At 35.9% G+C, this 13,850-nt stretch overlaps 1 protein-coding gene across 3 annotated transcripts in view; it reads left to right on the top strand.

The window, feature by feature from the left end:
• The window catches only part of LOC124363243 (solute carrier family 2, facilitated glucose transporter member 8-like), a 52,074-nt gene that overhangs the window by 23,129 nt on the left and 15,095 nt on the right, over positions 1 to 13,850 (top strand). For 2 of the 3 annotated variants that reach the window (XM_046818421.1, XM_046818419.1), the window contains exons 2-4: positions 2,161 to 2,350; positions 4,577 to 4,733; positions 8,425 to 8,697. In XM_046818421.1, the coding sequence (XP_046674377.1) occupies positions 2,161 to 2,350; positions 4,577 to 4,733; positions 8,425 to 8,697 (620 nt within the window). Of the gene's footprint in view, positions 1 to 2,160; positions 2,351 to 4,576; positions 4,734 to 8,424; positions 8,698 to 12,695; positions 13,671 to 13,850 lie in introns of those variants that run through there. The other variant, XM_046818420.1, reaches the window with a different exon arrangement.

Below are 13,850 nucleotides of genomic sequence, written 5' to 3'. Positions count from 1 at the left end.
GCCAGGGATGTCTCAAGATCATCTTCCTCTTTCCCTCTTGATCTTTTACCTTTGTTTTTACGGCACTCAAACTCAGCTCCAGATCAGACATAACTGTGTTTCTATTTTCCTTGACCTTGTGGTATCTTGATGGGCTGGGTGTCTTAAATGTGGGAAGTTGTTCTGCTTCTCCTATTGCCACAAAGGTTAATTCTGACATAGAGCCGTTTTGGGCAGTCATTGAGGTCTTACAATTTTCACATGTCCATGTTTTTATTTCATCTTGGGTCAATTTTTTTAGGCGCTTGTGTCAGATATATTCACACAGCCACCATGGTACCACTGGCTACAGGACCCAGTACATAATACAACAGAGTATATCTTACCCCAATACTGCAAACACCACAGGGGTATTTGGAAGTTTCTGAATTCGTTTTTGGCATGTTAAAAGTTCTTTGTGACATGGGAGGTTCAGATATAAATCAGTTTTTAAAAGTTTAAAATAATGATAAAAAATGATCAGTTTGCTTTAATTCTGTTTGGCTGGTTCAGAATCTGTCAGTTTATAAAAGTTTAGAAATTTAAAATTATGATAAAAATTGATCAGTTTGATTTAATTCTGTTTGGCTGGTTCAGAATCTGTCAGTTTATAAAAATGGTTCATTGAAGAAGAAATTATCAGTATTTATAAAAATAAAAAAAAAATATTATTAAAATTGATCAGTTTGTTTTAATTCTGTTTGGCTGGTTCAGAATTTGTCAGTGTATTAAAATGACAGCAATTTGTGAGACAAAGGGTTATGATGTTTCCCTCTTCAGACTTTTTGTTGTCAACAGTTTACAGTTCAAAAGTGTAGATGTAGCACTTTCACAGTTGATGATAAGTGTCAGCCATCTTTGATTGTTTTTTTGGATATATTGTTATAAATAAATTAGTAAAAATATTCCATTGCAATAGTTCCAGGGAAATATGTAGAAGAATTCCTGCAAAGTCAATCAGTAGAAATGTAAACAGTATTGCAATGTAAACATTAGCAGACAGCAGGATGGAGCAGAGAACCAAATCAGCTGGTTAACCTTGACCTGTCACTGCAGGTAGATCAACAGCTGTCACAGTTGGTTGGCAACTAAATTATGTGTGCTTGTTAGAGAGTAGTCCGCCTGTCACTGCTGGAGTCAGTTGCAGTACCTCACTTCCTGTCGTCTTTCTTTGGTCAAATTAAGTCAAAAAATGTTTTTTTTTTTGTTTATTCCTAAAGTTCACTGTGCTAATTTAAAAAAAAGTGAGTGTCTTATCGAGTATTGAGATGTAGGCAGTCAAACGAGCACTCAAATCTCATGTGAAAAAGTCACAGAAAAACATGTGGTTTCAGCTCTTATCAGAGTGAGTAATACTTTTGTTATCTCTTTATAGTTATCTCTTTATAGTTATCTCTTTATAGTTATTTATTGTCATGTTGGATTATATACATCACTTAGTTATTTATTGTTAGTAATTTATTTATATGTTATTCTGTTTGTTACTATACTTTATAGAGGTATGGATATATTATTACCATGCCGTAATTCATATGATGTTTATGAGTGTTGGTGTTAAACTTGGGATAAAGCCATACAGTAACTACTTCAACACATTTTCTTCAGTTTATTTCCATTTTAAAACCTAATTGCTGAATTTGATGTTTTTTAATTGGAATAGGCTCTCTTGTGTCGAGTAACAATTCAAATTTTTTTATTTTCCAGAGAAAATGTTCCTAATTCTGAGAAAATCAGACAAAATATGATCACTAGAGTTTTTACAGATTGAGAGATGTTGAGTATGAGGTAATAGCATGTTTAGCCAACGATAAGTAGCAATGCACTGAGAATGGAAGGACAAATACTAAATATTAATAAAAATATAAGAAATAATTATTATGTTTATCTTAGCAACAACAAGTTGTCCCCAACAGTTAAGTGAGACAATCTATGGTTAAATGTTAATTGAAGCCTTATGCCGTGGATTCCAAGAATGTAGAATTTCAGAATAAAATAATTACATAACCATTTAAATATCTGTAACTTACTGACATGGGTCAGGTGTATTTATTGTTTCCTGAGTATTGTATTTTATTATAGCTAAGGTCCTCATTATTTTATGTATCTCATGTCACAGTTCTCCAACATGTTTGTGATGTCTAGCATACCTCGGCCCTGTAGCCACAGGGTTTGTGCTGGGCTGGAGTTCTCCCTATCTGGTGCAGCTGGAAGCTCCAAATTCTGAGTTTCCGGTGACTAAGAGCCAGGGTGCATGGCTAGCCTCTCTGCTCCCTCTGGGAACTGTGTTCGGGCCCTTTGTCTGCGGCTGGCTGCTGGACTCCGTGGGTCGCAGGTTGGTTTCTTAGCACTCTAGAAATTTGAGAAGGCATCCCAGAAATTATTAATCATAATCAAACTATTGTTATTAATGTTCAATTTTTTATTCTGTAACTTATTTTCTTCAATCTTTTTTTACAGATAATTAACATCTATTTAAAATGTATAAAAAATGGTTCACTTAGAACTATAATAGGTAGAAATATAAAGGGATTGGAATGCTAAAACTGGGATATATGCTGCAAAGGTCAAAGGAATGTTAAAGTAAAGAGAATCAAATACCAGATTTTTGCACACTCTGTACTTAAAAATTTATAGAAATATTTAAAAATATGTTCAAGTTTGGTTTAGTGGGAAAATCATCTAGGATAATCATATGTTCTTTCACAAACAACTTGAGACAGCTTACAGTATATGAAACACTGTGTAAAATAATGGCAGAAAAGTCTAACATTTTAAAGACTGGCAGCACAGTTTGTATATTAAGTTCCTATCAATACCTTGTAAATTACAAAACAATTTTAAGTTTTGAACAGTTTTAAGTGAAGTTCACTCATATAAGTTTTTATAGATCTAAATATTCCAAAAGTCATCTGGTGATTTGTAAATATCTTATATGGTATAATCTAACATTTTTATATATGAAAATGTAAATTTTGCTTCACCAGCCAAGCTTGATCAGTGGATGAACCGGTTTTTCTTGTTAGTGATCAAAATGTATTTTATTATTAACGATATGTGAAAAGCAGATTTACAATTTGTACAAATCAAAATCACTTTATTGTCGTATAAATCTCATGATCATTGACAAAGTCATAAATACAGCACATTCTGGTAGCCAAGTCCAACATAGATAGTTAAAAGTTAAAAGTTTCAACACAGTTACATCAACAATATCAGCATTAATGCACTTAATGTAATTTAATAATAATTTACATTATTTGGCAATGCAAAGAACTATACAGTAAATAACAATGGTACCACTGTAGTTACATCGATGGATCTGTATTGAAAACATAACAATCTTATTAAAACAAAACAGACTTATTGGAGAAAAATTCCTCTACAGAGTAGAATGGGTTCTCCAAAAGCCATAAATAATATTTCTTTAAGAAAAGTGTTTTGTCAAACTTTGGGATTAAATGTGACAGATGGTTATATACCTTCAGGAAAAGTACCTGATGACTCTTTAAAGTTTTACTTAATCTATTAAATTTTATTTTTGATAAATTCTTGCATCTTGTATTGTGCAAATGGGTATCACCAATGGGCTTTATTAAATTTGGATTTTGGAAAATATATTGAATTAAATCAAATAGATACAGGTTTAAGACAGTTTGAATGTTTAGTAATCTAAATAGCGGTTTACAGTGTTCTAAGCTAGATGATTTGGATATAATTCTTATGGCCTTTTTTTGGAGGATCAGTATGTCATTGATCTTACTACCATTGCCCCATGCAACCAGCCCATATCTAAGTATTGATTGAAAAAATGCAAAGTAGGCGGTTTTGACATAGTCGGTGCTAACAGAAAAGGTTAGTCGCCTAAGGAGGTAAACTACTCTTGACAATTTAGAAGAAATATACGTAATATGAGAGTCCCAGTTCATGTTTCTATCAATGAATACTCCTAGGAATTTTACATTGTCTGAGAGACTAATGTTTAAGTTACGACTGTCAACTGTCCTCGTACTGAAAATAATATTGTGCGTTTTTGATTCATTCAATAAGAAACCATTGCTTGTGAACCAATTTGAAGCATCTGAAATAGAATTTTTTGAAATTAAACTAAGTTCACTTAAATCTTTGCTAATATTTAAAAATGTAGTGTCGTCTGCATAAAGGATGGTTGAAGCTGTAATTGAAGCAGGCAGATCATTTATACAAATCAAAAACAGCAAAGGTCCAAGTATGGATCCTTGCGGGACTCCGTACTTCACGATTACTTCATGAGACCAGCTTTCCTCAATGCAAACTTTTTGTTTTCTGTTATTAAGGTAAGACTCAAAAAATAAAATCGTACAGTTATGTTAACTATAGTTATTTGACCTTACAATTAAATATTTTTAGAAATATCATGTGAGTTCAATCTGGGATACCTTATGTTTGATTTATATTAAGAAACTATGAGTTTTAAATATTTCAGTGCACTTAATTAAATATGTGAAATTGAAATAAACCATAACTGTTGGTACATTTTATTGTCTATAAGTTTTGTAACTCTGTGTTCTGAATGATTTAGGCAGACAATTCTGCTCTATCTGCTAATGATTCTGGCAGGATGGGGGCTGATGTCTACCTGGTCCATCTGGCTGATGTACCTTGGGAGACTGCTGAGTGGCATCGCATATGGCATCTCTATTGCAGTTACTTCCATTTACATTGGAGAGATATCTGAGGTAACTGTGATAGCCATTCAGAATGCTTGAGGTAAAGCATATTGCTGTATCAACTAATGATCCTAGGAGGATGAGACTGATGTACCTTGGGAGACTGCTGAGTGGCATCGCCTATGGCATCTCTATTGCAGTTACTTCCACTTACATTGGAGAGATATCTGAGGTAACTGTGATAGCCATTCAGAATGCTTGAGGTAAAGCATATTGCTGTATCAACTAATGATCCTAGGAGGATGAGACTGATGTACCTTGGGAGACTGCTGAGTGGCATCGCCTATGGCATCTCTATTGCAGTTACTTCCACTTACATTGGAGAGATATCTGAGGTAACTGTGATAGCCATTCAGAATGCTTGAGGTAAAGCATATTGCTGTATCAACTAATGATCCTAGGAGGATGAGACTGATGTACCTTGGGAGACTGCTGAGTGGCATCGCCTATGGCATCTCTATTGCAGTTACTTCCACTTACATTGGAGAGATATCTGAGGTAACTGTGATAGCCATTCAGAATGCTTGAGGTAAAGCATATTGCTGTATCAACTAATGATCCTAGGAGGATGAGACTGATGTACCTTGGGAGACTGCTGAGTGGCATCGCATATGGCATCTCTATTGCAGTTACTTCCATTTACATTGGAGAGATATCTGAGGTAACTGTGATAGCCATTCAGAATGCTTGAGGTAAAGCATATTGCTGTATCAACTGATGATCCTAGGAGGATGAGACTGATGTACCTTGGGAGACTGCTGAGTGGCATCGCCTATGGCATCTCTATTGGAGTTACTTCCATTTACATCGGAGAGATATCTGAGGTAACTGTGATAGCCATTCAGAATGCTTGAGGTAAAGCATATTGCTGTATCAACTAATGATCCTAGGAGGATGAGACTGATGTACCTTGGGAGACTGCTGAGTGGCATCGCATATGGCATCTCTATTGCAGTTACTTCCATTTACATTGGAGAGATATCTGAGGTAACTGTGATAGCCATTCAGAATGCTTGAGGTAAAGCATATTGCTGTATCAACTGATGATCCTAGGAGGATGAGACTGATCCATCTGGCTGATGTACATTGTGAGACTGCTGAGTGACATCTATCTTGCGGGTACTTCCATTTACATTTGTGTAATAGTACAAAGACTATCCAGAAAGTAACTTTTGAAGAGATTTTTTGAAATAAAAAATTAACCAACTGAAATAGATATATTTTATTTTATACATTTAAAAGCTGCATTCTTAGGCTATTTTTAAATGTAATCTCCATTTTCCACTGAGACATTTATTATAATTTGACACAAGACTTTTGATTTTACCTTTGTAGAAATCTGCAGAACAAGGGCCGACTCCACTACAGGTCAGAGTGCGTGACGTCACATGACTAGGTCGCAAATAGCAGTGTGTGTTGACAAATGCTTGGTTTATCTATTAACCAATATTTTTGGCCTAAATTAACAACACAGCTTCTCACATATTTTCTGGATAGTCTTACAGTTCTAAAAAATTGAATGAATTTTGTTGTACCCAGTATAAGGTTTAAAATTCAAAAGTTTGGAATAGGATATTGTAGAGTTATTATATAATATAAGTATATAAGAATATAGGGTTCATAGCTCACTTTAGGAGCCAACAGTTAATTAATGTAAAACCTCTGTCTAATGCACTATAAATGATGAAAATCTCAAATTCTTTTAATGTAAAACCCTTTTAAAATTCTATTAAAATAAAAAAAATCTCTAAAAAGAATTTTAAAATAACTGAAAAATCTGTTAAAAACAACTTTAAAATATGCTTAAAATGACTGCAACATCTATTAAAATTTGCTTAAAATGACTGCAACATCTATTAAAATTACTATCAAATCTGCTTTGAATTAATGAGAAATCTGTTAATCATGACTGAATAATCTCTTTAAAACAACTGAAAAACCTGTTAAAATCAAGGAAAAGTTTCCCCGAAATCAACCAAAAATCTGTTCAAAACAATTGAAAAATCCTTCAAAAAACTGAATACTGTGTGTATTCATTCTGAAAAATCTATAACAAATGTTGCCAAATCTCCTTTGAATCAAATAGAAATTCTAGTAAAATCAACAAAAAAATCTTTATTCTAAAAAATTAATATTAACACAATCTTTTTTATTGTCTTCAAAAATTATCTGTGAAAATTCTAATTGTCTTACTCCTATACCACAGACGAAGATTCTCATGAGCCCACTTCATAATGGCTGTGACTTCTGCCTGAATGACTATGGGATAAGGACCACCAGCTCCCTATGGCTCCCATGGTCTCACCCCCACAATTCCAGCGCCTTTTCCACTTTTCTTTTTAGAACCGTGTGTAAACCATTCAAGCTTCACTGGTGGAAGAGGTTTCTTTCCCTCTGACCAAGCCTCCCTAGAAGGTATGACAGTTCTGAAGGGTTTGTCAAAGGAGAATCTTTGTGGCATCTGATCCGATATCATGTGCAGAGCTGCATTTCCTGAATGAGGATGCTAATTCTGCAGTGCTCCCTGCGGCAGCCCGAGGCCGACCAAAGTCCTGCCTGCTGACATAGCCCGAATAACAATGTCTAGGGGGGGATATTTACATTAAATTTACATTTTTATTTACATTAACCTCATATCAGGTTAATGAAAATTTAATCTGGCATTAACTTACTTTTCTTTAATGTTCTTTGAGAAGTGAATATTTGCATTTTAAATATTTTGTCTAGTTCGGATTCAGACCAGAATGGTTACATCCCATACCCATTGTTAGCTTTTTAATGTATTTTGGATGGGGCATTGCAAAGAGTTTTGATTCTCTTATTCTAGAATGAGCAGTTGGATATGAAAAGAAAATTGTAGGAAACAATATAAGGTTTGACGTGGTACACTTAACTTTTTTTTGTCAGTAGAGCCTTTTCTTTAAAAATTTACAATGGTTTTTGTTTGGCCTTAATTGCCGCTTCGTATTCCACAGAATCTTTTCAGTTTTAGATAGATACTTTGGTTGATACTCGAAGATGATGGGAACCACATCTTTAGTCAACTTCATAAGATCACATTTCACACATAAAACCGAACCATCTGGCCCAGTCACTCTGTCTTCAAAAACTATAAAACGACAACATATAAAAAAATGCAACTGGACTTTTTGATAGTGCAATGTATTTCCTATGTACAGCTGACGTCAGGGGTGGAGGTGGGAACGAGGGGCTTTGGCCCCAGCACGTCTGACAATGCTTTCAAGTTTGCATGAAATGAAAATACTGGTACATAACATTATCTTTAGAATTTTTAAGTCCTGGAACACAACAAAGATGTGGTCTTTTACTCATATCAATTAAAATGGTTAAATTCAATATATCGATACATTAGAAATTAATAACACTTTACAGCAGACACCCGATGTAGCAACAGTAAGAAAGTGTGATGATTAACATGTACTATTTGCAATCATGGGGAAGAAGATCGATGACAAGTTGCGACCTGAAACGTGACGTCACGCATAGTGGAAGAGGGCAATGTTCCAGCCTGTAGTAGGGCTTGGCTCAATCTATATCCATTAGAATATTCTGGTGGTGAGGAAATGGAAAATATATTACTGTGGGAGGGAATATTACTGTGTTTGATATGCAAGGGGAGGGAATATGTTTCATATTTTGGCACTTTTTATTTTAATTTGTGTTATCAATATTATTCCAGAATTCAGTTAGAGCCATGTTGAACACCATGTTCCCAATATTCAGCAGGACACCACTTCTTATATCTTACACATTAGGACCCCAAATACCTTACCACGGCTTCATCTTCTTATCCTGCTTGCCAGTCATCCTCTTCTTACTGATGTACAACAAGATGCCGGAGACTCCTCACTTCTTGCTGCTAAAGAACAGAGAAGACGAGGCGACCGAGGCACTGTCATGCCTTCGTCAACTCCCAGAAGCTTTCATTTCTAAGGAAATAAATGAAATCAGGGTAATGTAAATTTAAATATTATAGACAATAGTTTTACTAGAAAGTAACTATTGGAAAAATAACCATACACAACAGTTGTTAAATGTAAATGTTGAGTTTAGCTCCATTTCACCTATACAGTGTATAAAATCTGACACTGCCTAACGCTATAGTAACATGATCTGACCTGACCTGACCTGCTTTGTTTCTACTTCGGAGACACTTAGACTACAAGATAGGGGTATATCAGTTACCAGTAGCCATCCACTGTAAAAGCAGCTGAAGAGGTGTTATTGTTATGCTGTCAGGATTAGGGAAAAATTTTGCTATGGCAGACATTTTGGTGTATGTGTCTCTCATTGGTTAAAATGCACAAATCACTGTCAGTAAAATAAAACCAAGGTGTATTCAATATTTGACTAGGGCAGTTATGTTTTTTATTGTGTCTACATATTGTTTAATCTCATACCATTCAAGAGATTACAAATTTAATAAAAATTTTGTAAATATATACTCAACAATGGGGGTGTTTGGTGTCATGTTGTCATGATAAGGCCAATCATAACTTGGTGTGTTAAGACATTTTGGTTCATGTGTTTTCCCACTAAGAAATTCCTGCACATCTAAATAGTACAAATTGTGGCCTCCCTCATACTTAATTCTTTTTTTAATACTCTCGGGTTTGTTCGGCAAACACGATGATGGATCCAAGCCTAGGTTATTTTGGTGTCAATAATAAATAAAACTCTCTCTTGGTTGACTGAATAATACAATATACTTTATGTAATGAATAATTGTAAATGACTTTACAATTTAATATAATCTTAGAATTTAGAAATGTAAAATGGGAGAGAAAGCGACAGAGCGATAACACGTGAGTTCAACACGTTTAGAAACCTGGCATGACTGTTCCGTGAACAATGGGCTTCACTCCCCTCTCTTGGGTTATTTCTGGGCATTGTCCCAGACACTACCTCAGCAGATCCCTGCGTGTTTACTATGGCTTACTGCACATCTGCTCTATGCATGGAAAGTTTTCAGGCTTACTGGTGACAGACCTGGACTTGTAATTCATATGCTATATAAAATTATATATCTTCTCCTCCTGGATTGCTTAACCTTATACGACTGGTTGTATTAGATTTATTGTTTATTATCACAATTAAACCACTAAATGTTATGTTGTTACCGGTATTACCGGTGTGGCCTTACAACTATATGCTGAGGATTGTCACTCTCCCCACCTTTAAACTATATTTGTCTCCAAGTATGAGGAACCATCAAACCAGTGGTCAGCAAAATGAAATGTTTGATAAAGGTTCATAATATCTACCAATGTAAACAACTCTCTGCCTACGATTCACTGACTGACTTGAAGGTCATGTCACGTCATTGTGTGATATTCCGTTGCCACGTCAAAAACAGTTTATGGTGTAGTTGTGGGGGGGGGGAGGAAAATACGAGGTTGCCACTTTGCATTTCGTTACGCACAGCGAGGTTGCCAAACTGAGTAGCGTTAGGGCATACTTTCCTATTTTCTAAGACAACTGAAATAAAATACCCTTCACCTGTCATTACCTAGTAATTTGTCTGCCTATGATAGTAGCATACAGATGTACTAAACTTTAATTTAGTTTATATTTTTAAATCACCAAATTTTAAAAATCCTTAATTATGCGCTCCCCCAAATTTTGCACTCCAGGCGGCTAACTAGGTTGCTTATATGAAATCCTGACTGTTATGGATACATCAGTGCTGCGAATTTGTGTCATTCTTTTTAGACAAAGTTTATTCTAGGCACTTTCCTGATTCTACTTTAGTTACTTCTGGAAGGCTATGGTACCATCAGCTAACACCACTATTTCAGTGGATCTCAAGGTATTTTGGGATGTCATTGGTTAAGAGTATATACTCAATACTGGTCCAAGAACAGATCCTTCCCACAACGTAGCTACAGTGAAGCTAAAGATTTTATTCAATGTGAATGTTGAGTTTAGCTCCAGTTCACATTCCTCTTAGTGCAGCATCTGGATCCTGTCACAGATATGACTCTACAACCTATCTGACCTGACCTGACCTGTATATTTTGTATAAACATAAATGTGTTCATGTAGTTTCCCTAACTGTAAGAAAGAAGTTATTCTATTTCAATGGCGGTTCTTCCAGATATTTTAAGATTGGAATCATCAGCATATAAGCAGTTCACTTTTTTTTGAAAAATCTGTGCATTATGATATTTCTTTTATATAATATGGAACATTCTATAAAAAACTTTGTGGGACTTCACTTATAACTCTTAACACTGGTGAATTTACTTCATTTTAACAATGATTATTTATAAAATTTGAAATGACCCTGAAATATGTTGCTCAAATAAGAATTAACGTGTTTTGAGGAGTGTTCTTTTACTTGTAAACACTTCAAATTCTTTAGTATGGCACACACAATTAAAGGGTTTTGTTTGATCTGTAAAGATACTAATTATATTTTCTTCATTATTAACTGATTCAACAATGGCCTCAGAAATACTTGCTAGCTTTAGTTTATCAGAAAATATACCTGAAACAAATGAAGTATTCACTAGACGTATAAGGAGCTTTAAAAAAGATTTTCCTATATATTTAAGCACATTTACAGTAGTAAACGTATACTTTACACCACTGAATATTTTATCACTTAATGAATTCAGTACTTTTAGAATTTTTGTATATTGAATAGCTTAAGAATTGATTATATTTATGGACATTTAGACGTGTGTGATAGAGTTGCCTTCAATTGCTCTCTGGTTTTCTACATGTTTTAAACTACTTCAGTGAAATTGTAATTTAAAATAGTAAAAACCTGTTTGGGTCTGAAGCTGTTTAATGTTTCTTTATTTTACCAAGTAATGTCAAGTTTTGCTTACATTATTGGAATTACCTATAATTGTATCAAAGTAGGACCCCTTCACCAAAAAAGTTTCTTTTTTCAGAGCTCTATTTTTCTGTAAATGCACTGGTAATTTATTTTTTGTTTGCCTAGCTATTGAAAACCTGCTTCTATTTACCTGAGTGTCATCCAGGCATTGTTTTTAACATGTGACTTCCTAAACATAAAGTCACATTTATTACATTTCTAGAGATGCGACTTACGAAAGCTGTTTCAATGTCTAATTTCTATCATCAGATCATAAGCAGAGTAATCAAAGAGTTGCTTATTCCAGAATCTAGTAACAGTGATGCTGAATATCTTTCTGATATTCAGCCAGGGCATATGTCAGCAGATGGTGTTAAACACCTAAGCATGTTCGCTATAATTAAAAATTTGAAATATTTTGAATCAAGTTTTTAGTTTTGATACTCATATTAATTTTTATAATAAATTTTACCATACCGTTGAAAGTCTTATAGAAATTTAGATACAGTACATAAAAACATAATTTTGTAACCTTTTGTTGTACCCAGCAGGGATCACTTCTGGCTGGTTTATACCTACCAGTTGAATCCACCACTGGGCACAGCAAAAACCGATGTGCCACTTCAATCTGGGCAACCTTATGGATGTCCAGTAGCGGCTCATCACTAACCGCAAATATTGAGATTCTGGGGTTCATGGGCAATTCAATAGGTCTAGTCTACTGTGGAAGATGGCTGTTGGAGTTGGTGGGGTTTGATCCCTTACCTCAGAGGCTCTTGTTAACCTCAACAAGGGTGTGCCCCCCCCTGCCTACTTTGACTGGAGAGGCTGGTTCACAGCTGGCCTCCCTTCTTCCGGGATGACTTTGAGATGTAGTGCCCTAATTCTTCCTCATGGATCTCGATTGGAGGCGGCCCCTACTCCCTAACCTTACCCATCCTGAATATCCTATCACTCCGGAAGCAGCGCAAAGGTCCTTACAGGACTAAGTGCAATTTATAAGCTTCTTGTCCTAAGAGAACAAAAAAAAAAAAAAAAAAAAAAACCTTTTGTTGTCCCAGAAAAACTTTTATGTGTTAACTTTTACTAAACCTGAGTATTTAAAATCTGTTTTGTTTTTTTAGGAATCTCTATCAAAGAAAAAGAAAGGTACTTGGAAAGAACTGTTTACAAAGAGAGGGAATGTGAGAGCTGTAGTGATTCTGAGTAGTCTACGAGCCTCCTGGCAGGCCTCGGGAGGATCCACTATCTTCCTCTACGCTCAGATCATCTTCCAACTAACTGAGATATCACTGAGGAGTGATCTGTGTGCCTCGGTGCTGGCCGTAGTGTTGATTGTGGGTTCACTCCTGTCCCCACCCATAGTGCGACGCTGGGGATACAAGCGTCCTCTCATAGCTTCTACCCTGGGTTCTGCTGTCAGCATGGTACCTAGACCTTTTATACTGTATGTTACTATCATACAATAGGTTAGGTTAATTGTTGATTGTGGGTTCACTCCTGTCCCCACCCATAGTGCGACGCTGGGGATACAAGCGTCCTCTCATAGCTTGGTTCTACCCTAGGTTCTGCTGTCAGCATGGTACCTAGACCTTTTATACTGTATGTTACTATCATACAATAGGTTAGGTTAATTGTTGACTGTGGGTTCACTCCTGTCCCCACCCATAGTGCGACGCTGGGGATACAAGCGTCCTCTCATAGCTTCTACCCTGGGTTCTGCTGTCAGCATGGTACCTAGACCTTTTATACTGTATGTTACTATCATACAATAGGTTAGGTTAATTGTTGATTGTGGGTTCACTCCTGTCCCCACCCATAGTGCGACGCTGGGGATACAAGCGTCCTCTCATAGCTTGGTTCTACCCTGGGTTGTGCTGTCAGCATGGTACCTAGACCTTTTATACTGTATGTTACTATCATACAATAGGTTAGGTTAATTGTTGATTGTGGGTTCACTCCTGTCCCCACCCATAGTGCTACGCTGGGCATACAAGCGTCCTCTCATAGCTTGGTTCTACCCTGGGTTCTGCTGTCTGCATGGTACCTAGACCTTTTATACTGTATGTTACTATCATACAATAGGTTAGGTTAATTGTTGATTGTGGGTTCACTCCTGTCCCCACCCATAGTGCTACGCTGGGGATACAAGCGTCCTCTCATAGCTTGGTTCTGCCCTGGGTTCTGCTGTCAGCATGGTACCTAGACCTTTTATACTGTATGTTACTATCATACAATAGGTTAGGTTAATTGTTGATTGTGGGTTCACTCCTGTCCCC

This window comes from Homalodisca vitripennis, chromosome 5 (genome assembly GCF_021130785.1).
Source record: "Homalodisca vitripennis isolate AUS2020 chromosome 5, UT_GWSS_2.1, whole genome shotgun sequence".
Lineage (NCBI taxonomy): Eukaryota > Metazoa > Arthropoda > Insecta > Hemiptera > Cicadellidae > Homalodisca > Homalodisca vitripennis.
The sequence above is the reverse complement of the archived record's forward strand: the minus strand, read 5'-3'. Positions and strand labels throughout refer to the sequence as shown.